Source organism: Cheilinus undulatus, linkage group 2 (assembly GCF_018320785.1).
Source record: "Cheilinus undulatus linkage group 2, ASM1832078v1, whole genome shotgun sequence".
Lineage (NCBI taxonomy): Eukaryota > Metazoa > Chordata > Actinopteri > Labriformes > Labridae > Cheilinus > Cheilinus undulatus.
The window spans coordinates 42,707,711-42,732,802 of NC_054866.1; the positions used below are offsets into that span (position 1 = coordinate 42,707,711).

General features: G+C 39.4%; 2 protein-coding genes across 2 annotated transcripts in view; one reads left to right on the forward strand and one right to left on the reverse strand.

The window, feature by feature from the left end:
• Positions 1 to 2,223: 2,223 nt before the first annotated feature.
• On the reverse strand, positions 2,224 to 7,486 carry LOC121525218 (mitochondrial ornithine transporter 1-like). Its single transcript, XM_041811090.1, has 6 exons — positions 7,271 to 7,486; positions 5,969 to 6,227; positions 4,608 to 4,748; positions 4,356 to 4,531; positions 4,110 to 4,268; positions 2,224 to 2,345 (listed from the first exon to the last, which is right to left on the reverse strand). The coding sequence occupies exons 1-6, from the start codon at positions 7,353 to 7,355 to the stop codon at positions 2,224 to 2,226; spliced, it is 942 nt and encodes a 313-aa protein (XP_041667024.1). The 5' UTR covers positions 7,356 to 7,486.
• A 2,699-nt stretch (positions 7,487 to 10,185) lies between these two features.
• foxo1a (forkhead box O1 a) overlaps positions 10,186 to 25,092 on the forward strand; it is a 47,845-nt gene continuing 32,938 nt past the window's right edge. The window contains exon 1 of the mRNA XM_041800620.1: positions 10,186 to 11,129. Within this exon, the coding sequence (XP_041656554.1) occupies positions 10,503 to 11,129 (627 nt within the window). The 5' untranslated portion in view covers positions 10,186 to 10,502. The remainder of the gene's footprint in view (positions 11,130 to 25,092) is intronic.

Sequence of the window (25,092 nt, forward strand, 5' to 3'; positions counted from 1 at the left end):
AATATGTGGCAAAAATTGGCAAAATGTGGCAAAAATGGGTGAAAAGGGACATATAACAAGAATAAATGTTTAAAAGTGGCAAAACTGGGTCACAATTGGCAAAAAAAAATGGGTGAAAAGAAGCATAAAGAAGTGGCAAATAGGGGCAGAAATTGGTTAAAAGTAGTAAATGTGGCAAATTAGGCAAAAGGGAACAAAATGGGTGAAAAGGGGCTGGTTAAAACATGAGGGTTAAAAAAAACAACAAGGAAAATTTGTTTAAAGTGAGAGGTGGAAAAAAATGTGCCACAATTGGCAAAAAAGGGGGTAAATAAAAAGGTTTAACTAGGCAAAAAAAAAAAAAAAAAAAAAAAAAAAAGAGGCAAAATGGGTGGAAAAATGGTGAAATAGCTTAAAATGTAGCATGGATAAATAATTCCAACATCAGACCCCAATTAAAGCTAGACACTCTTTTCAGCTCCAAAATGAGGTAACTGTTTTATTTTATTTTTATTTAACCTTTATTTAACCAGGTTAGTCCCACTGAGATCAGACATCTCTTTTTCAAGGGAGAGCTGACCAAGAATGGCAGCAATACATAGTTTCAACAACACATGCACTCAACTTACAACAATACACAATAAATATGAACAACAATAATAAAATAATCATCAGTTGAAACATTGGCATTCAGAGAGTTTGAATTCAAGAGTTTTCACTAAAGATTTAAAAACATTCAGAGTCACCAAGTTCTGCAGTTTAAATTCAGTCCGCAGATTATTCCACGCAAAAGGAGCAGAGAACCTAAAAGCCTTCTTTCCCAGTTCAGTCTGGAGTTTAGGAATAACAAACTGCACAAAATCCAGCAAACGCAAGTTGTGCAATCCATCCTTCAAGATCAACAGAGAGGAAAAGTAGTCTGGAATGCTGCTGAGAACGACTTTATAAATGAAGACGTACCAATGACCGAGGCGACGTGTACATAAAGAAGTCCAGTTGGCTTTAGAATATAAAGTACAATGATGAGTCAGAAATCCAGTCAGTGATAAATCTCAGAGCTCCATGATACACACTGTCCAGCAAATGAAGACTCTGAGTAGAAGCATTCATGTACAAAACATCACCATAATCAAGAACAGGTAAAAAAGTAGACTCAATGAGTCTCTTTCTGACATAAAAAGAGAAACAGGACTTGTTTCTGTAAAAGAAGCCTAGTAAAACCTTCAGCTTTTTAGCAACATACTGAATGCGCTCCTTAAAAGACAAGTTTTCATCTAGTAAGAACCCTAGCTATTTAAACAAGGAAACCAGCTCAATTTCTGTTAGCGAGGATGCTAGCACCAATGCTGCTGATGAAGCACACGTGCATTGATATCATCAATAAATCAGAACTGGGGAGGGCCTATTCACTGGGTGTGTCAGGGGCAGGCCCACTCCCAAGTCTTTAAGCCTCTGTATATAGCGATAGTTCTGCTGTATGGATGGAAAATTACAGGATAAAACTTTGAAGCCTAGCTATTAAAGGTAGGTGGTTGGTATTTACATTTTATATTTAAGTGGTGCTAGAGAATTAATGACCTGAATTAAACATCTGCTGATATGCCAAAGATATTCTGTGGTCCTAGAAGATAAATAAATGACCCACTTACTGATTGAGCACATGGGTTCCCAAAATTCCTGGAAATTTCTGGAGGAATTCTGGGAAATTTTCTTGAAAATTTTCCTGAATATTGTTAAATAAGACATGGGTAAATTTGGCCAGATTTTTTGGAATGTTCCTTATTAAAATGCCTAGAAAACGTTAAGAACCCCATGCCCCCAAATTCTAGGTAACTTTCTGTATAATTCTGGGAAAATGTACATCTACAGTCTACAGAAATTCCTGGGAAAATTCCCTAAAGTTCACAGGATATTTTTCAACAATTTCTAAAAAGAAAAAAAAAAAAAGAAAAGAAACATTCAATCTGAACCTGTCGGTCTGGCTGAGGAGAAAGAACTGAGCTGTGATATTAAGAAGAATTCTTTGTTTAAAAACATGGGCAGTACAGCACTGAAACAATGTTAGAAAATATCCGAAAGAACAATACAGCAACAACAAGCAGTGATCATTTTCAAAATGGTTTAGAGCAACATTTTGTCAAATATTTGAACACTTTCTAACATTTGGAATCTCATTGTCAAATAAAAAATGAATCATGCAGTGTTTGATCAGAATACTTTGTTTAAGTGTAAACATCCTGCTCATCAGGCGTCCATCTGCTCCATCATAAACTTGCGGCTGAACTCATAAGCCAGGAAGAGCGCTCCGTTGGCAGGGAAGGTGCGAATCAGGGTCGGAGTCAGGCCAGAGTACAGAGCAGAGATCCCTGAAAAATGAGAGAGAGCCAAACAGACTTACAGGTCTTTCCCAAAATAGGAGTCAGTGCTCTCAATCCTCTGCTGGTTTGGGCTGGTTTAAGGGTGTGAAGGCTGATCATAGACCTACAGACTGCAATGAGGAGGTATGAGCATGACTCAGTGTTTGAGTGGCATTTTCCCTGATCACCTTTCTCTTTCTGAATCTCCCTCTCTCCTTCTCTCTCACTGCATCTCCTGACAGGAATGTTCTCCAACCTACAGCCAACAGAGAAGTCCGTCTGCAAGGCCGCCTACAAGGGGGTACAAAGGTGAGCACTTTCTGGGGGCCAATGGAGGTCAAAGAAATCATGTTCAATTGTAAAGTTGAGCTCTGAAGTAGCAAAAATGAGGCAAAAAAGTAGCCAAATGGGTTAAGATGGATGAAAAGTGGCAACTGTGTGAAAAGGGGTAAATATGGGTTAACAGTTGAAGAATTTGCAAAAAAAGGGCTATAAGTTGGCAAATAACAGCACAGCATTCATGCAAATTGACAAAAATGGGGAAAGAGTTAGAAAAAGGTCGCAAAAATGGGTGACGACGGAAAAAGGTGGCAAAAAATGTACAATAAAAAGGTGGCAGAAATGGGCGAAAAGGGGCAATAACAGGTTAAGATTGAGAAAAAAAGGTAAACAAAAATGGGCAAAAACAGGGGCAAAAATACGTGAAAAGTGTCAAAAATTGGTTAAGATGGTTAAGATGGGAAAAAAGTGTCAAAAATAGGCAAGAAAAGTGTCAAAACAGCACAAAAAGTGACAAAAATTGGTTAACAGTTGGAAAAAAAGTGGCAAAATTGGGCTAAGGGGCAAAAAATGTGGCAAAAAGCAGCATAAAATAAGTTAAAAGTATTGAAAATGAGCAAAAAAGTGTCAAAAAAAATTTCTGATGCCCAGCTGATTCTGTGGGCAGGTCTGTCTGTGTCTGTCTGATTGGAAACATACATTATTCCTTAAAAACCATTAATTAAAATAAAAAATGGATCCTCAAAAGAACAAGGTGGGCCTTAACACAGAAAAGACTCTGCAGCTAAATATGCCATTAATATTAGAAAAATTGTACATTGTCAAAGTAGTTTGCCAAAAGTAAAAGGTTATGCTTTAAGAATTCTTCAAATAATATCATGGCTTGTGAACTAAAATCGGTTGGTCTGAAACATAAAACAGGTGCAAAACTAGAAAAGCACTAGAAAACTAGAAAATATCAATACACTAAAATACTGTGATATTCTCTGGCATGATACTGTATCGATATCTTAAAATGCTATATCGATATTTCATAAATCAACTAGAAAATCACTCAGAGAGCGCAGACCTCCACCATTAGCCCTATCTCCCAATAGTAAGGAATCCTTAAAAAAATTCATGGATCCAGACAGTGATCCGGATCACTCCCAAAATCTAATCAGTTCTTCCTTATGCCATTTCTGACATTTTATAAAAATTTCATCAAAATCCATCCCTAACTTTTTGAGTTATGTTGCTAACAATCTAACAAACTAACAAACCCTGCCGATCACATAACCTCCTTGGCAGAGTCCCACTCTGGCCCTGCATGGGCATGTGAGCTCTTATATCAGACCACCACTGAGGACATATTGTAAATGTATAACATGGAAGTCTACTAAAGGGCAGCTATTTGATTGCTAAAACTGATCGTTAATCTACAATAAATGTCCAAACAACCCCATAATGTGGACAAATGTGTCCACACAGTCACATCTTCTATTTAAATCTTACCCTCAGAGCGTATGATTCCCATTAAGGTCTTCCTGAATCCCTGTTGTCTTCCAGTTAAAGAGTGCACCTGGATCCTGGACTTCACACAGTCTATGGGATAAATGACTGACCAGTAACAAGCTCCTCCAAACCCTCCACTGAACACCAGTGGTAGAATACCTGAAAAGGCCAAGATAGCTTTATGGAGGCAGATCAATGAAACAAATGCCTCGTTAAATAGGTAAAATAATAATAGCATAGGCCTACCTATGTTTTCTTTGTCTGTGCCCAGGTACTGTGCAAATTTTGAACGACACAGTTCATAGGCCCCAAAGAAGCAGAAGTAACCCGGTATCTCTCTGATGATGGTGGCCGTCAGTCCCTGGTAGAAACCCAAGGGGCCGTTTGTCTTCATCACAGTCTTCACCACTGTCCACACGGTGCTGGAGTCAAAAAACGCAGTTAAACGTGCGTCAATTAGACTTTTATAAATAAGATCTTCCTTTTGGTTGTACTGACCTTCTCTGTCTGCTCACCACCTTGCCGCTTGCTTCCATTTCGTACATGGCCTGTAGGCGACATTTCACCAACCCTGTGGGGCAAATGGCCATGGTAGAGAAGATGGATGCTAGTGACCCTGAGGAGGCCCTCTGAAAATCACTGATGAGCAAAGAAAGGGACAAACATAGAGGCGGAAAACATAAATGGTATAAATAAACCTGCAGGTTCCAGGTCTAGCAGCCTGAGACTGTACACTAAATGGAAGAATGGAGGCTGAGGACTTGTGAGCATCAGATCCACTATCCAGGTTGAAACAGAAAACATCTAAGAGTATGTCAGACAGGTTGCTCCAAGTGACAGTCTGTTAAGGAATACCTTAGACAGCTGAAACCAAAGGGGGAGGACGAGCTGTCCAGAAAGTACAAGCTCCTGCATGGCATGAAGAAGATTGAGAAAGGTAGTTGATTTCAGAAAAAACACCAGACAAGAGACAAAAGGGCAGACAAGGCTCGGTGTAAGGATGGCACAGAGGCATCAACCATGGCCGTACAGGAACAGGCCCTGGGCACAAGACCAGAGGAGACTGAGATCTACTACACTGGCTGTGCAAAGGGGGTAAGATGTGTACATGGTGTACATGAATCGCCATAACCAAGTGGCTCGCGTAGTACACAGAAACATCTGCGCTGGATGGAAGATGTTCCCAAAGGTGGTTGAGAACAATTGACAAGCCAAGGTCCTGTGGGTCTTCTAGACTTGGACCGGCAAACTGGTGGTGCCTAGTCAACCAGAGGGATGGGCGGTGATTGATAAAGAGAAGAAAAAGGCAATGATGAAGTTACAGTAGCTTCAGGATGAAGGAACGTGAGAAGCTTGAAAAATACCAAGGGCTGAAAGAGCAACTAGAGAGGATGTGGGGAGTGAAGACAACTGTGGTACCAGCGGGGGCCAGAGCACTCAGGACTGGAGAGTGGCTTGAGCAAATTCCCGGAAAAACATCTGAGATCTCTGTCCAGAAGTGTACAATTTTAAGAAAAGATAAGAGTGCATAGAACCCTCAGACTCCAAGGTATATGGAGGACATGAGCTCTGTCTGGTACAAGTTTTTATGCATTTTTAAAGAATTTGTATCAGCTTTTGTTGGTGATTTCCATTTAATTCAACCACCAACTTGTTATCCTCAAAATGTCTCTAAAATAGACAGAGTGCAAATAGACAGGAAAGACAATGTGGACAAAGGGGGGAGATTTTTGAGTGTTTACATAGGAAGAAAAACCTTACGACCAAACTGGTTCCTAAAAGTCACACTGAAACAAGACTAAAATGTAGCCGATGATGATGGACACACAAATAAATACACAGAAACACAAGTATTAAACCTGAGATTGGAGCCTTTGTCCATGTTGCACACATAGCGGACCACATCCTGGCAGAGCCCATAACTCAAGAAGAGCACAGCGTTCTCAGTGATGTTGGATATGAGGGCGGGGGTCGTGCCTTTGTAGAGACCACGTATCCCCATCTCCTTGAAGGTGGAGGTGAAGCAGTGAATGAAGCCCCGGTATGCGTTTGGGAACGTCTGCATCTTCACCTTTGTGGTGTCAAACGGCTGACCAGTCAGCACACACGCCGTACCTCCTGAGGAGGGTTAACAAGAGATACTGTGAGATGACTCATTTGACCAGAAAAGATCAAAACAGGGTCCAGTGAACACTTTAATTTTCCTCTTTTCCCAAATAGAAAGAAACGTACATTAAAAAAAGGACATACTGTAAAAAGTTTTCTTCCCCTTGAATCGTTTGCTCTTTTGTCAATTTCATCTATCAATAATGGCCAATATAATTTTACCTTTTTTTTTCAACAAAAACATATACCAAAAAAATAGATTTCAAAGTAAAAACAGTCAATAACCTTTTCTCTGAGTCACATGGAGTGTTCTTTTGTCTTCCTGGTGTAACTGTAGCCAGGAATACTGATTAACTAGTGACTGGACCTTCCAGACACAGGTGTCTTTATACTACAATGACTTGAGACACATTCACTGCGCTCAGGTGATCCCCATTTCACTAACTGTGACTACGTACCTGCACCAGTTGGCTGGACCTCTGTTTAACGAGGTCAGTCACTTTAAAGGGGGTGAACTTTTATGCAGCCATTTTTTGTTTAAATGGCATTACTTTGTATAAATCTGTTTCACTTTGTCATTAAAGTGTCTTTTATTGTCAAAAGTCAAACTATTTTGACCATGATTGATTTATAAAATCATAAAAGGGTAAAACATCCAAGGAGGTAAAAGCTTTTAATAGGCATGGTGTAATACAACAGACTAACAGTGTATGAGATGTACCTTTAGAGGCCAGGACATATTTTTGTTGGTGGATATGACTTTGTGGATGCATAATTGAACACTTTACAGGCTGATGCTGTTGACTTCTTAACCCTCCATGTCTGATATCAATTTTTCTCTTACTGGAAATAGAGAGCGGAGGGTCATTTCTGAATAATCTCATTACTGCATAGTGCAGTTATGGTAAACCACCAAGTCTGAGTACAACTTAAATGAATAAGGAATCAGGTCAAAATGAGAAAACCTGTTCTAAAGTAAATAAAGAGACAACGGTAACGTAAATGTAAACAGGTCCAGAAATACACATTTACACAAACGGCATAAGGAAACTAACCTACTGCTCCAGCAGAGAAGTCAATGACTGCCTGGTTTGCCATAATTCTTAAAATGATCCTGAAAACTGCAGCCAAAACAAACATTAAAAATATCAATAATCACATGTAAGGTCATGCAGCAAGTTTGGATCAGTTCTTTACAAACTAATGGGAATTCGACAGATTTAAAAAGTGAACGGTTAAAATGACACTGATCTCCTACGATATGAAACAACAAAATTAGCAATGATATTTTCAAGACAGAGGGCAGAAAATTAAAAAAAAAAACAACCGAATCATTTCATGCTCACCTGTTGTCTCCTTTGTCTTCTTTTGTTTAACTTCAGCTTTGTTTGTTGTCAGTAACAGCAGCAGTGAACACAAGCTAACGCATTGCCTCACCTACACCCAAGGCGGAATCCAGGTATATTTGGGAAGTTTTGTACTTCTCTCATGTGATTACATAATCTATTCTTGTCATGACTTATCAAACATTTCTGAATTCCTCCTAATGTCCACTTTTTATGTGTGAAGAATAGTGTGCATGCTATTTGTAAAACCTTTTATGACTGTTGATACAAAACCTTATATCTGTGCTTTAATCCCTTTTAACTTATATCAAAGATCATTCAACTAAATTCTTATTATCCTGCATATTTTGTATTTGTTGTGGTCTCTTGATGGTTGATTGCCTCTATAATGTTATTATTTAAAGTGTTAAAGTCACTACAAATTTTTGTTGTATTATAAAAGTTCTTTAAGGTATCATTTTGCAGAATAATCCGCTTATCAATCAACAGAGCATTTCTCAAAACTCATCAAAAGTACCTCTCAGTCTTTCCTTGTTAAGGCCTGAATACCAGCCCACGGGTGAGATCACTATGGGACTGATGCAGTCCTTTGTTCTTATAATTATTATTATTCCAACAAATTAATTATAATTTATTTGCATTGCAAAATGCCTCCAAAAGTCAGTCAGTCTACATGCATGAAAATAGGTACGTAAGGCTGCCATTATGACAAAATAAAGAGGAGAGCTTTCTGGGGCCCAGCCAAATAGGGGTCCATGGAGGTCAGCAAATCATGACCCATTGTAAGGTTAATCTGCAATAACCATATTTTTTTCTTTTCTTTTTTTTAAACCTGAATTTAACTAATCTTATCAAAGCTACAGCTATTTTCATTCATTAATGCCATAGCATGTAGCCTTCTTAAAAATGTAAACTCCTTTTCTTAAAACAGAGTTAAAATGTCTACAGTGTCAAACTACATTATTTGAGCCAAGGGGAAAAAAAAAAAAAAAAAAAAAAAAATATATATATATATATATATATATATATATATATATATATATGTATATATATATATATATATATATATGTTTTAGAAAAAATTCTGCCACATTGAGTTTTTTTAGCTATGAGCATGTAATGTCAACTGAATGGCAACATGAAGTATCAAGTTAGGCCCTTCAACTCAAAAAAAGCTGTGAAACTTGTTACAAAATTACTTCACCTATTTTTATTGTGTAAGATTTGCAATGCCCCATCTACTGTAAGGCAGATGCACAACTCCCCCCTGAGGGTTCCCAGACCCCAGGTTGAGAACCAAACACCTTCACTGGTGCTTTTCAAACTCATTTCTGCTGAGGGCACACCTAAGATCAAGCTAAAACTTCAAAGCACTCCATTTTCATATCCATGCAAAATAGCCTGTCTAACATCTGTTATTGTGTCTACAGTTGATGTGTAGTTGTAATAATAAGATGTGGACTACAAATTCCTATGGCACTCCTAGAATTATCTCAAGCTATGGGGACCATGGTCTACATTAGCATCCCTCAAAGTATTTACATTTTTAAAAGAGTATTCAGAGGATTTATCTTGTTTATTCTACAGAATCCTCAAACAGTCATTGGGAATGTCAGTTTTTCAACCGATACATTTTGACAGGCATAACTTGAGATTTTTAAAGATTTTTAAAGACTCCTAAAAGGTTGAGAAATAATTTTCAAGCACAGCTTTAAATTGTCTTAAGTTGCCTAAGCCAAATACTAAAGGAAAACTAAAGAGAAAGAGACCGGATGCTTCTTTTTCCTGGTTGTAAAACCTAATAATGGCCACAAGGTGGCAGTAAAGTTCTTAACCCCCAAAAAAGTCCAGTCCTAGAGACCACTAGAAGCAGCAAACCCTGGCTGTAGGCTGAAACAACACTGAGGAGGCATGAGGAGCCTCTGTATCTTCTTGTCTGAAATTTAAATGTCTTTAAGATGTTATTATAAGATATATCTTCCTTTTCTTGTCACTAAGATACTGCCCTGTCAAGAGTTTTTTTTGGTATTCATTTTAAAGTTTATGAAATAGTTATATGAAGAAAAAAACACAGAGTAAATTACTCTGAAATCTTTAAATTCTGTAATAATAGTAGGCATGTAGATGAAAAATAGAATTGGAAAACTTTCCAGCCAAGTTGGTATAGCTGCTATATTTAAGTGGTGCTGGAAAATAAGTGGCTTGATTAACTTGAATAACCCCTCTTAAAGCTGTATAACTACATTTAATGGACTATTTGTACTGCTGAGAGGGAAGATGTTTAATATTTTTGCGTAGCCCTGTCTGCGTAAATAATATCGTCTTTATATAACCAGAATTACGGATTTAAAAAAGAAAAGTAATGCATATAACGACATTAAGTGGTAAGTAGCTAAATATAAAATTGCCTGTCTGGTAAGCTGATACCTTATTTTCAACGAGACAGAAACCTTAGCTTGAGAGAAAAGTTCATTTTTCGGTCCTCTCAGATGTTTACTAGACCAAAGAATGAAAACCGCTTTTCCTTCACTGCTGTGATTGGCTCTCACTGACTGTCAATCAAAAGTGGGCGGTGTCAGCTGACAAATGATAGTTCCAGTAAGTCCTCACATGCTGTACAACACAGAGAGGCAACAGGCAGGACTGAGGGACGGAACATCACTGAAACTGGATAACAACAACAAACCTGTGGGCAACTCGCTTTAGACTACTTTTTACTCTCATGAAGAGCCGTCTTCAAAGCTGACTTTTTATGACTGTTTGAACTGATCTTCACTGACTGGGATGTGACTTTAGGTACAGACTTTTCGCCCAGGCGGAGCTCTGTTTTTCCCGGACGCACTCATCTCGTGTTGGCGCTCATTTCAAAGGCGAAGCAGACACTTCAGAGTTTGTTACACTTACATGACATTTTAACCCTCGGCTCCGTCACCTTTCAACCATGGCGGAAGCGGCCCAGCAGCCTCACCTTGTGGAAATTGACCCGGATTTTGAGCCCCTCTCCCGGCCACGGTCATGCACTTGGCCCCTACCCCGGCCGGAGTTCATCAACCCCGGCGACTCCAACACATCCTCCCCGGTGCCCTCCGTGAAGCAGGAGCCGGCCGGGAACAACGACTTCATCAACAACCTGAGCCTGCTGGAGGAGACCGAGGACTTCACGGAGCAGAAACCCGTCATCCTGTGCTCTGATTTCCAGTGTCAGGAGAACTGTGTCCACCAGCAACCTCCACAGCAACATCAGCAGCAACATCAGCAGCAGCCGAACCCGCAACTCCCTCATCACCAACATCACCAGCCCCAGCAACAGCAGCAGCAGCAGGTGCCTCTGCTCTCCCCGGTTGGCTCGTCCTCCTCGGCGGCCGCTGCTGCAGCCGCTGCCCAGAGGAAGAGCAGCTCCTCCCGGAGAAACGCGTGGGGGAATATGTCTTATGCAGACCTCATAACCAAAGCTATCGAGAGCTCCCCAGAGAACCGACTGACTCTGTCTCAGATCTATGACTGGATGGTGAAGAGTGTGCCTTACTTTAAGGACAAGGGAGACAGCAACAGCTCTGCAGGCTGGAAGGTACGTTTGTTTGACTATTTTGGTACTTTTAAATAGGGCTGGACAAAGTATGGAGTTTAAATTTATCAATACATACATTTTCAAATGGGATAGGGTAGAAAATTAATGCAGTTTTTGTTGATTTGGAAAAAAGTCAGGTCTAATACTCAGCAAAAAGCCTGTTTGCAGCAGGAACCACCAACAATGATGTGCTTATTGACAACAAGATACTTTCTTTGATATTTTAAATCTAAATGGGGAACTCTTATCTTGTTTATTTAGTTTATTATACCACAAAAAAACAAAAAAAAGCTCTCAAACACCCAGTATTTTGTAATTTATTGTTTCTAATTATCAGAAACTGTCTTAATTGCACAATAACATTGACAATGAGGGTTTCCCTCACTTTTCCCGATCTTTCAACCTTTATTTACCTTATTTCTAGTGATGCCTGATATTGGGTTTCTGCCAATATCCGTTATGCTGATATTTACAAAATAACGTAACCAATAATGATGTTGATATCGATATTTAAATGTTTAGACCTAAAATTTCAGTCCTCAAAGAACACAATTCAAGGTTTGAGGATAAACAAATGCAAAGATTTCAGTTGTTACAACCCACTTGACAGTGTAAGGAAATGCAGACGACTAATATCGTTTATTTAGGGCCGATACTGATACAGATAATTTGTAGTTCATGAGATCGACAATTGATATATGGTACCTATATGCATTTATTATGATCTACAAAATGCATGCAATGTGGCAAAAGTAAAATTACATTATTACATGAAGAAATAAACGATTTAGCCTTGGCTATGGTAGATAAACAGGAGGAAATGTCATACACTCACTGTGTCAGTGGCACCCAGGATTAAATGTTGATTGGCCAGTACTTGTGACATCTGGCCAATCAGATTGTGTTGTTTACAGAACATGTAGTTAGCCTGTGGAGAGTGAAAATAAAGCCAGGGGGTAAACACTTTCCTTTGACTGAATAATAATCAGTCAGGTCAATAATAGGTCTACCTCTTGTAAAGAATGATGGTGGATAAAGATAAAGACTTCAGCTGACATACGGTATGTCTGCTGGTCCAGTTTAAAAATCCACTTAATTTGTTCATTTGGCCAGTATTTACAGCTGGTGTAGGCGGATATATATAGTCAACATATCGGCTGTAAATATTGGCAGAAGTTTTCATAACTGCAGATACCGATAATTCACTTCTTAAGCTAACCTCTACTGATATCATACCAGTAATAACATGCATCCCCTGTTATTTCTACCTTTAGCTTTTATAAGAGACAGCCCTCTCTGACTTTTTGTCAAAAACTACTGAAGATCAGTACTTTGCCTACCTTTGATACCAGTGTTCAGTAAATGGTGGTTTTATCATTTTAAATATATTAGGGTATAAAGAATGTTGCCAATGTTTTTGTGCAATTGAACCAATGTGTTGGAGTTTGTCAGCAATTTTGGATTAAACTGTACAGTATTGATTATCAATCACGTGCATTTTTGTTGCTGCGGTATCAGTGTTGTTTGACTTTTTGAATCATAACAAAAGTTTGTAATCCTGGTATGATGGCAGCCATTTGTTGGTGTTCGGACAAAACCTTGTATCTGCAAAAGACATTAAAAAAGATGCTGACTGTGACCATTCAATGTAAAATAATTTGAAAAATACAGCATTTTTTTCATTCTCAGAAAAGTAGTGATTTTGGAGATGGTAGGTTTTGGTCTGATGCCAACTATTTTTTATTTGCAGAAATACGGATATTGCATATTGCTAAATAGCAAAAAAACAAACAAACAGAGATAGGATTTTTGGTCCATATTGCCCAGCCCTACTATTTACCTGGATCATAACAGTTTGTGTCAGTGTTACTTTGAGACATGATTGATGCTGCTTTTTCTTAATAAGAATACAACACCAGAGTTTGAATGAGCTTTCACACCACTCCAGATGAACCAGACTATCCAGGGAAATAAACCAGTTCCAAAACCAGACAGCTCTGGTGTGAAAGCAACCTGAGACTGTGCCATTTCTTTTGCTAAGTTTCCCAGTCATGTCTGTGGTGCAGAGGGACTTCATTCTGCTTTAGGCTATGTTTTATGTCATGTTTTATCGCTGTCATATCTCTCCTGTAGGGCTGAGCAACATGGACCAAAAGTCATGTCTTGATATCTTTAGCTTATGGGCAGTTCAAAATATAAATCTTGATTTTTTTTTTCTGTGAACAACATCATAACATGACAATGTGATGATTATAATTCAAGGAAAAATTAAACCATATTGAAACCTGTTTGATAGCACAGCCATGAAAATAGAGGTCCTAGATCAGTGATACTCAACACGTGGCTTTTAGGCCACATGTGGCTCTTTTGTGATGATTTTTGGCTCTTTTTGTCTTAATTTGAAATATAACCCCCCCCCCCCGAAACCCTTTAAAAAAGGGGAACTTTGACTTTATAAATTATCCATTGCAAGTCACATTAATCAGTTTATCCCACGCTGATAGTACACTTTAATTGTCAAACTGAACTGTCAGCCTTTATTTTTGTGTGTATATTTTCATTGCCCTTATTTGCAATTTTTGATCCTCTTTTCCCCCTTTTAATCGGTATTTGCTGCTTCAAGCCCATTTTCACCACTTCTTTTTGCAACTTTTGTCACATTTTTGCCCCTTTTCACCAGTTTTTGCCTCTTTTTGCCATTAAATGCCACTTTCACCCTATTTTTCCTACCTTTTTGCTGCTTTTTGCAAATTTAAGTCACTTTTCCATCACTCTCTTTACCACATTTTTGCCACTTTCTGACCATTTTTCCACCTGTAACTCATTTTTTTATTCATTTTTCATCCATTTTGGCCACTTTCTAACCTTTTTGCCACTTTTCTCCCCAGTTTTGCCACTTTTCACCCTTCCTATGCCTATTTTGCCCCTTTTCACAAATTTTCTGACATGTTTTTGCCACTTTTACCCACTTTTGTCACTTTTTACCACTTAGATTGTGGCTCTTGTAAAGGTACTTCTCAACGGTTTGTCACTGTTTCCTACACTCGTAAATACTTAATGTTTCAAAATAATAAATTATCCATGATTTTAATCATCTTTGGTATCAGAAAGAACAAAAATGTATTGATCTTTGGGCATGTTTAAAAATAAAAAGAGAGAGATCAATGTCTACATTGCTCAGATACATTTGGCATTATTAAGTAAAAAGTGTGTGGAACCAGCAAAGAGTGAGGGTTTTTCCCAAACCACCCACTTTTCCAAATGTTGTCATTTGAGCATTTGAGCAATTAGGTATTTAGGGCTTGTTTGACTCACCAATGAGCAGATGAGGCTGGAATAAAAATATAATGCTATTGCCATGCATCACAAATTGTCCTTATATAAGCAATACTGCCTTAGCCGTGCTGTTTTGATGTTTAAACTTGATAAATTGCCCAACCTTACTCCAGGCACTTTAGGCATTTCTGTGATGTCTTACTGTCACTCAATGATGCTTTTTTGGTTAGGGTTGCTTATCTATAAAGGCCATCATCATCCACGGTTTCCCTGCCATCTCTCCTGCAGACATTGCTGTCAGCTGCGTAGGATCTTTCCTTTTTTCCCACATGAAGAGCATGCATGACAAGTTAAGCAGCTGTTAACATCATTTGGTGCTATTAATAGTCTTGTATAACCATTGTCATCCAGCTCGTGGCTCTTCAGCAAACTGACCAATTGCTACCACGACCTTAGTCAGTCATCTGACTTCTCCCTGCAGTATGTGAATTATATGAGTCTGCTGACTCAACAGTCTTTTTTTCTGTTTCTTTGCTTCATTTCTTCCCTCAGCGTGCAGTTCAAAACTGCTGTGAGTTCTGGCTCTGCATGTTGGAGACTGCTCTTCTATTACTTGATAATTTATGATGGATCTTAAGGCTGAATCACAGTTTTCCATATTAGAGTTTATGCCTTGAATGAAGCTGCAGTGAGCCCTTGTTGTAAGGAGATATCAGAAGCATTTATGTGCCCTGGAGACTGTCCAAAACATTACACAAGAGGGGACTTAAAATTTCTGATGTGGTGTGACAGGCCCTCCCACTGAACAGTATTGAAGGGCGTAAACCTCCCTTTGGAGACACATAGTTTCACTGGTGTCTGACAATAAATTGATGACAGTCTACTCTCCCAGTGGGAATTCATATTGAGCCTGTAGTCACATAGAGAGAGATTTATTATGGCTTCCCTCTCTTATGGGCCATCTGGTTTGCTGAAGAAATTTAAAGCAGTTGTTGAGTGTTTTTTCTCTTCCCCTGTCAGAGGCCGCTCTCATGTTTGAGTCATGTGCTGAGAGGTGACAGTCATGTCACTTACCGTGAGACACACTGGTTTGAACCACAAAGACAGAAATACACAAAAAAAATCAGTTGTAACTTTCGTATGTAACTTACTGAATGTAAATGGAGCACAAATGCTCCACATTCATGTTTCTGACCTCAATGTTTACAAAAAGCATAAACTGATGGTGAGCTGTCGAGTGTAGTCCAGTGAGTCAGATCATATGAGAGTGGAAAAACCCCTTCAGTGTGGTGAAATACTCACAGTAAACAGAGCAGAGGCTGGGCACATGTGTTGCTAGGGGTGGCTGGATTGTCCAAAAAGGCTGACTCTTAACCCTGGCTTTATGAAGATTTTAAATGTAATACATGCTTTTCTAATCTCTCCATTGACCAGTCTGGTGCAAAAATCAAACTTCAATTATTTTTTTTTTGGATTCACCAGGAACAGGAATATATATATTCCTTAGGCAAAAATTTCCTAGAAGAGAACATAGATACAGTTTCCAATAACAGTGTTTCCCACAGCACTTTAGAGTTAAGGTAGCTGTTTCAGACTAGGTACGAGACAGCCATGCAACAATGGCATCAATTGCTTGATTTTCATTTCAGTGTGCATGTTAACAAGTCAAGGTTTTCAGATTGCATAGATAAGTGCCAGCTCTCAAGTGCTGAGTGTCAATGTTTTTCAAAAATGGACCTTCTTTTTAGGATTGTGTAATGATTTTGCAGGTCCATGTCTGTGCAGTGGTTAACAGGTTATCATTTTTGACTAATCTTAACAGTGCTAAAACTTGCATGAGCTCTGAAAAACATCTACAAAAAAAATCACAATTTCTGGCTTATCCAAAACATTTTGTAATATCTGTTCTGTAAAAAGGTAAAATACTGGCGTATACCAAAAAAATTTAAATAATGACAGAAATAGATTTGTGATAGGCATATAGGCCAATATATTACCCAAACAGCGCATACCTGTTGTAATGATGATATACTGTTATCATTTAGACTTGGGCTGTGTGTGGGTTAGGTAACACCATAAAATACAAGTGTTAATAGGGATGAACAATATTGGATTTTGCCGATAACTAATAATAAGATAGGGTGATGATTGCAGCCAATGTAGGCTGAGTTTTCAGGTGATATGGGCCATTAATTACAGCTGTTTTTTGTCGATAATTACAGTCGATATAAGCAAATGTTCACAGTTGATATAAGCCACTTTTTGCTGCCACTATGGGCCAATAAGTACAGCGGGTATAAGCCAATGTTCACAGACCATTTAGACTGATAGTAACAGCTGATATAGGCTGATAATTACAGATTTAGGTCGGTAAGTACAGCCAAAATAAGTCAATATCCACAGGTGATATGGGCTGGTAATTTCAGCTGATATAAGCCAATGTTTTCAGTTGATGAAGGCTGAAAATTAAAACCAATATAAGCCAATATTTTTAGTTGATGTAGGCCCATAATTACAGCTAATACAGTTAATGTGGGCTGATAATTTTATATATAGCATTAAGTAGTAATAACAGCATTTGATAAAGGCTAGTATAGGCCAATAATTACAGCCAGTATAGGTAGATATTTACAGTGGATGTATCTGTTGTTTATATCAGGAGAAACTGCCGTATCTGTCAGTACTGTTAATTTTTTTAAGCTTATATCTGCAGATACCAAAATTATTCAGATAATATTGTGCATCCCTAAGTGTCAGTCTTGTAAATAGGAATGCACAATATTATCAGCATGATTTTGTTATATTTACAACTGATGTATTGATGATAATTTTCCAGTATTTGTACAAGTTTGTGGAGTTTTAGGCAGAACTAAGACACCTATGTCAGCCGATTATTTTAACCATTTTTAACTTTAGAATGTCTATTAAGGGCTGAAATTTAAGGCCTGAACAACATACATGAAAATCCGTATTGATATTGGTGTCAGCTAAATAAATTTCTAGATATCAGCAGATTTTGTTATTGGCAAAAATCTGATATGGTGCATCCCTAACTTTTAAAGCTAATATCTGCGCATTCTGATGCTACTGTGTTTTCCTAAGTGTTAGTATTGTGAACTACTGAGTTGCATTGTGCCATCAGAGAAAAAAACATGGCTTGTGTTGATTTATAAACACAGACCATCTTCTGATTCTTCTCTCCACTGTGACATGATGTAATGTGTAGGTGTGTCAGCAGTAGTAGCAGCACCTCAGTAATCATCAAACACAGCTGTGGTCAACACTTTCTCCCTGGTTACACTGTAATTACAGAGTTATTATATAGCAGAGTGTTACTCTGCTCTCCTGCAGTATTTTCCGCTCTAGTTGATTTTTAACATTTAGTAAAACATGAATGAGACCGCCACACTGCGCTGTCAAGGACTGTGGACATGCCTATGTGTCCTTATGAGGAGACATGATCAAATAGCACATTTTCCCCTGTTTATTACAGTTAAGAGTGCGATTGGCGGCTTGGTGAGGCGAGCTCAGGCGCAACCGCCCGGGCTGCTACTTATCCTGCCATGTTGGGGGTGTAGACTGAGTAATACTGTGGGAAAGTAAAGTGCCATTCACTGCTGCGAAGGGGGAGTTATTCATAGAGCTCCCCTCGCTCCTACACAGGGGGGCTATCACACATTGTCTCTGCAGAGCCAGCTTATCCAGAGACGAGCTGAGGAAAGATGACAACGTGGAGTGGAAATTTTATGGCCAGCTGTGTGCTCTTTGTCGGGCTGATTTTTCCTTCAGCGGCCTTTTGACTCAATATACAACTTAATCCAGTTTAAGTCGTGGGACCAGTACAAGAAATATTGTGAACAATGTGAACCTTTATGGGGGGATAAAACACAACCAGAATGAGAACTAGACATCTTCTGTGGTTTGTGGAGATATTTCCTGATTCTCTGGTTGACTTTTAATCCAAGCACATGCTCTTAAAGTTTGTTGTGCTGTCTTTTGTACTTCAAGGGAATGATCACAATGACATAAAACAACACGAAAGCCTTTTTTCTCCACCACCACTGGCTGTTTGACGTAAAAATACTGTTCATAGTTCACATCAGGTTCAGTCAGAGTTAAGCAGGGATCATTTCTCCGTGTCACTGATCTCTGCGAGGCTCACCTGAAGTGAACCGGCTGCAGCACATGAAGTTTTCATTAATCTATGATTAAGGCCGTCTGCTTGGTAATTGTTTGAGGCCCGGCTTGTTTTCTAGGCGCTTCTGATCCTCCACAGTCAGTCGTGTCTGAACTGAGTCATGACGGCCTCCACACTTCTCCGGCTGTCTGCGACAGTGTGAGAGCTGAGGACAGTTGTGCCGGGTGGGACCAGCTTGGAGGAGCTCAGTGAGAGGACTGGACACTGTCTATGGATCAGGACGCCGTCCAACAGGAAGACGAGCAGATGGCACAAATTATGTATCACCGACGCTCTATGCGTGTTGATTTCTAATACTCGACAAACTGCTTGTTTATTCTCTAACTCTCTCCACATGGTATCAATGTATACAGCAGTACAACTTACACTCATGCAGCAATATGCCACAGTTTATACTTCCTTTCTTGTATTTCTCTACTACTCGTACGTCACTGCAGGACAAATATTTGGTTTCAGCCTGTGGCGTTGGGTGGCTCAGGTGCTCTTTGATGTCAGTATCGGGATCAATTCAGTTGGAGGTTTTCTGTGTACGCAGCGCTCTCTTGACCTGGAATTCCTCGGCCTACGCTGGTAAACACTCCCACGGATCTCCAAACAAACCGTGCCGGAGCGGACAAACACGCAGGTCAGAGCAGATTGGACAGAAAGCAACACACGGGTCATTACCATGTAAATGTCCCCATTGACTGTGAACCCTCATAGTGTTACAGTGGAGGTATCACAGAGAGGAGAGGCTCACGTGGGCCGCGATGTAAGTGTGGAGATGATTGTTTAACTCCTACACCTAATACTAGAATCATAGATCCCAGAGAACTGATTGAAACCTGACAAGAATGCAAGTTAGCTGTTTCAAACTAATATAGAGCATCTTTTCTCATGATCTCATCCTGATGGATGTTGTTGATGGATGAAGTTGACTTGATACAGGGCACTCTTGGTGGGACAAGCCTGGAAAAAAGTTTTCTTGCGATTTACTTGAATTAAAAGGCCATAGGTTTGCAACATTATGATGCAGAGGTAAACAACATATAGTGCAACTGTAATCAACGTTCTGTACTGTAGGGAGATAGGGCTAATGGCGGAGGTCTGCGCTCTCCGAGTGCTTTTCTTGTTGATTTATGAAATATCGATATAGTATTTTAAGATATCGATACAGTATCATACCATAAAATATCACAGTATTTTAGTGTATTGATATTTTCGAACACCCCTAGCTGCTCCATATTCTGTACGTCATTAAGATGACGACTCTTATGTGACTTATAAGATGACTTTTATAAAAACTCGCTGACTTTTTTTCCTCTTTCTGATCATTGCAGTGCATGTTTTGCAAACACAATCATGCCATCCTTCTCTGAAACACTGAAAAACTCCCACATTAGTAAAGACTAGTAAAGCCACAGTTGAGTTTGCGCTGTGAAGCTTCTTCTCCTTCTTTGGGGTGTAATGCTAGACCACGTACCACAATTCCACCTGCTGTCTCAGATGATGTAGTCTTTTCGCGTAAACGAACACCTTTATTATGGGTTGGTTTTACTGGTTAATCTTTTATTATAAGAACATTGAGATTATATAAAATATTTGCATGTCTGCTGATAACTAATTGGTACCAATATATTATCATGCATCCCTAAAAACGTTTGTTCTTTCCTCTCCAAGTTTGGTGTCTGTAATAAAAGCAACATAAAGCGAGTAAGCTCACTTTTTGTTAAACAAGGTCATAGAGGCAGCTGTAAACTCTAGCTGAGTACAGCAGCCTAAAAGCTAAGTGAAATTAATAATAGGCACGCTATTTCCACCTATCTCTTCACAATAACATTCATTTAAATGCATTTTCACTTTTTAATTTTGCAATACCGTGATATTATACTGTTACTGTAAAGGGCAAAAACAAAATACCATGATATATTATTCAGGCCATATCCCCATGCTTGGTAGGAGGCCATAAGGAACACTTCAGTTTCAGTTAATAGCTAATAAAAATGTTGTAAAATTAATGAAAAAGTACTGTTAAATCAATGCTTGGCTTAAAGCAGTCTTGCTGATTGATTTGCAACACTGCATGCAACATTAAATAGAAGCAGAAATGTCAGGAGATGTGCCAAATTGATTTTAATGAAGCACATCAATCAGTGGGTGGAGTTTGCCCAACTCCTCATAACTTTGTAATGATTTCATTCTAACTTTAACTCCTCCATCTGATCCTTGTTGAGTTTGGACACAGCTGAGTGTCGGTTGCTGTGCATTTAAGTGTTTGAATTGTGTTTCCCATGGACCCGAGGAACACGGCTTAAAGAAATACAGAAGCTAAGAATTACAGCTTTCTAATCCTGAGTGAGCTCAAAGCTGGCTGTACTTTATCCCCTCTCTGCCTGTTTCTCTCCGTCTGAATGTGTATTAGTAGGACAGGGAGCTGGAGGAACAGCAGTCCTCCTGTTTCCACTCTCTCTCTCTCTCACATCCCCTCCCCGGGGCAGTCGAGGAGTCCGAACCTGGCACTGCCCCAAGACATGAGGGGCAGCTGTGTTTCTCAGGCAAAGAGCTGAAGGAGCCCTCCTCGCCCTCCTCCCCATTTCCTGCCTTTGCCGCCTGCCTCTTCAGTCCTGGTTTCTGCCCCAGCACAAAGCAAGGCACACTTAATGGTTTCAAGGGTTACTGAACCCCCCCTTCTCTGGGTCACATCCAAATAACCCTCCCCTTACTGTCTTCAGAGAAAATGAAGCGATGAAGAGAGAGAAAGAGGGAGCAGCAGAGGCTCGGAGCGCTTTGAGTTCAGATTGGGTGACACTTGTTAGGAGTTGCATAACGAGACATTTACTGGAATCAGGGAGCCGCAGGCCAAAGTCTGGTGCCACTGGTTAGTCAGCGGAACTGTGAGGCACTGTGTTAGAGATATGTGGGACGCTAGGCTCCTGTGTGTGCGTGTGCACATAACCTGGGCCTCATAATTAAAGCCCTGCTGCTGGCAGATGCACAGACTGGATGGCAGACAGACCGACGGGCCGGCACAGGAAACATTCCTGCACACGTTTATATCTTTTTATCTTTTTTTATTGTGGCGGGTTATTCTAACTTTCCTTTTCTCTTCAGCTGATCTTAATCCAGTATCCCCTTACAAGTCTTCCCTCACCCCCTCCCTCTTCATTTTCATACCATTCAGTGTTTGATGTGCTGAATCACCCTCGCTGGCACCGCATGGGTGTAAAAACCAGCTGTGAACTCTGTCTGTGGTCTCTGTGTGATCCCGGCTAGATGCTACAAAAAACATGATGGTTATTTTGTTTTTGCAGTGATAAGAGTGATTGAAATTGATGCGCTAGTTTGACAGTGATTTTGATTTATCATCCCACTCTGCTAAAAAAATATAACACCATTTGAAGACACATCAGTATGATCATGGAAAAACATGATCTATACTTCTTTTCCTTCTGATATTTTAAGATGTATATTCATCCGTATCTGTGTTCCCTTTTTGTAAATGACCTGATGCTATGCGACACTAGCTCATTGTAAAAGTTCCCTGCACGTGTCAGTTAACATAATAATGTTAGAGCTTCAACATTGGACTATTTTATTTTTAGTTATCTGCAGAATATTTATAAGACTGGTCATTTAATCTCTTAGGATGTTTTATACACCTCCAGTTCAGTTGGTTTGGTCAAAGTCATGGACCATGGACTGAGATTTATTGCTTGTGAGGAAAAAAAACACATGATTGTGTTGCCTTAAGGATTAATTATCTGTGACTTCTTTAACTGTGGTTAACCATGACACCATAAAACCACCTCATACCTACTCAAGTGCATTTTCAAGCAGGTGAAAAATGGGTAACAGACAAGGAAAGTTCTATGAATATGTATACAAAGTTGTGCTGTCAGCATTAAACCATTTATTACAACCAATTAGGGTCCATGAGTAGTGCATTAATTTTTTTCTCACTACATTAATCACTTGCTTTTTTTAGTAGTGATGTAAAATACATTAACCAGCCATTTTATTAGGTACACCTTGCTAGTACCAGGTTGGAGCCCCTTCTGCCTTCAGAACTGCCTTAATTTTCTGTGGCATAGTTTCAACATAACCTTGCAAAGCAGATGGATTTGCACATTTCCCTGTTTCTCACTGTTGAATTCATCTTGCAAAGCTCCCGTCTGGACCATTTGGTTTAGAAAGTGAGAGGACCAATCAGCGACCATGGACAGTACATTTGGGTGCTGCGGAGTCATGACTAAAGCAAGCAGCAACATGAGACAGATGCAATTATGGCGGAAGACATTAGCGTGGATGCTGCTAAAGTGCCAGTTTTATCAAAACTTGACAACATTTCTTCGTTAAAAAAAGAGCAAAGAACAGCATTGAGTTGTTTTCTTTTCAAAAATGCTAAAAGTCGTGTACTGACATGTCTACAGAGGCTATGGTTCGCGTTGTGCAGTTCTCTATGGAGTTTACTCCTCGTTAGCAGCTACGTCACTTGTTTTGTTGCTCTGATTGGCCCGTAAAAGATGTGACAGACAGAATGATCATCCAATCAAACTCTTGAGTTTTTTTCTTTTTTGAAGGCTGTGCCCATTCCCAAACGCTGTCTGTGAGTGGTTTGTGAGTGGATGTGTGAAACAAATCCACCTAGCGTGTCAGGTTAGTTTCAACAAGATTTTGGAAGCATTCCCCAAAGATCTGGTCCATCAAGTTCTAGCAGATTTTTTGGCTGCACATCCATGATTCATATCTCCTATTCCACCATGTCCCAAAGGTGCTCTACTGGATTGAGATCTGGTGACTGTGGAGGCCATTGGAGTACAGTGAACTCATTGTGATTTTCAAGAAACTAGTTTGAGATGGTTTGAGCTTTGTGACATGGTGCATTTTCATGCTAGAAGTAGTCATCATTAGATGGGTCCACGTTGGTCATAAAGGCATGGACGTGGTCAGCAGCAATACTCAGGTAGGCTGTGGCATTTAAACGATTCTCAAGTGGTACTAAGGGGACCCAAGTGTGCCAAGTAAATATCCCCCAGACCTTTATCACACCACCAGCAGCCTGAACACCACCATCTTTTTGCTGACCATCGATTAGTAAAATATGTGCCATTTCATTTCCATTGGATTGACCACTAAGGCCAATAGAGTATGAATAGATGATTAATTCTAATTTTTGCTAATTTGTTGATGCTCTAATAGAGCCAAAATGCCCATCACAAGGTCTGAAATTGACACTTTTAACATGTAAAATAATATCAAATATAATTTTTAGGATACCACAGAAAGAAATAAGCAAAGAAAACCACATGTTTGTCCTTTTTCCTGATAAATCATTAAAATGTTTGCAGTTAAAGAGCTTTTGCATTGGCTTAAAGTTTCAGACCAGGCAGAACTTCTCCATCAGGCATTTTTGTTTTCAAATAGTTAAAAATGTCTGCTGCACATAAGTGAAAAACAGTCACGTCAAAGTGATGTAACTGTGCCCGTCACACACTGATTTGATTGAGCAACAGCGTAGAGTGAGTAGCTTCTCCGATTATTTCACAACCTCATGTTTTCCTTCTGTCCTGCTCCACTGTGTTTTTCTGTCTCTGGTTCCCTCCACTGAGAAATATTTTATTAATCAGAGACTCTAACCTCAGCAGAGTGGAATAAAAAGAGAGAGAGAGGCAGCAGGAAAGCAGGTCAGTGTGGCACAGCGGGGATATCGAATGGTGTTTATGTCTGTGTGTGGCACACGTGTCTGTGTATTTACGGCTGCAGCCATTCTGATGCCATGAAGTCACATTACTTCAACCTCAGACAGTTATTGATGATTGAGTCCATGTGCTGGTGCTGTCTGGGTCAGTGTTGCATTGTAAACCTTTAACAGCGTGTCCAGAAAACCGCAGGAGGAAACCAATGGGCAAAGACAGACACTGTAAATACACTCAGAGGATCATGTCTGTCTGGTTGTCTGAAGAGGATTCAGGATTTAAGTTCTGTCTAAGACTGGTTCATACTGGGCCAAAGTCCACAAAACATCCAGAACTTACACAATGTGCAACCGAGTTTGATTTTTAAAAGTGATAAAATGAGATATACTCCACAGAAAAAACTGTTAATGTTATTTTTTCAGCTGGTCTACTAAACACTTCTGTGAGGATTAATCTTCATCATTAGGACTTCTTACATTTATCAAAGCAGAAAAATAAGATTTGGCTTCATGGTAGAGCAGATACATCTGATAATAATTATACTTTTTGAGTGCCCTTTGGCCCCTGACTTATGGTGCAGCTGTGAAATCTTCCCCTATGAAATAGGATGGCTGTTTGAGTTTCTAATGTGTTATTAGAAGTTGGTGACAGTATTACAGACATATGACAAGATCAGATGTTTTTACTAGCAGTGTTTTTTTAAAGGCTTGTTTGAAATGACAAGAAACAACATTACATTTTGATATTAGATTGCTGTTTTGATTAACAAATCTTTCTAGTAATTCAAAAGGCATTCTGGGAGATTTCCCATGAT

Bases quoted from the DNA above. Each gene is read 5' to 3' on its own strand.
- LOC121525218 (XM_041811090.1), bottom strand. From the start codon at position 7,355: ATGTTTGTTTTGGCTGCAGTTTTCAGGATCATTTTAAGAATTATGGCA. The intron at 6,228-7,270 runs GTTAGTTTCCTT...AACCCTCCTCAG, and splicing joins CTTCTCTGCTGGAGCAGTAG to GAGGTACGGCGTGTGTGCTG. The intron at 2,346-4,109 runs GTAAGATTTAAA...CTCATTTTTCAG, and splicing joins GGGAATCATACGCTCTGAGG to GGATCTCTGCTCTGTACTCT.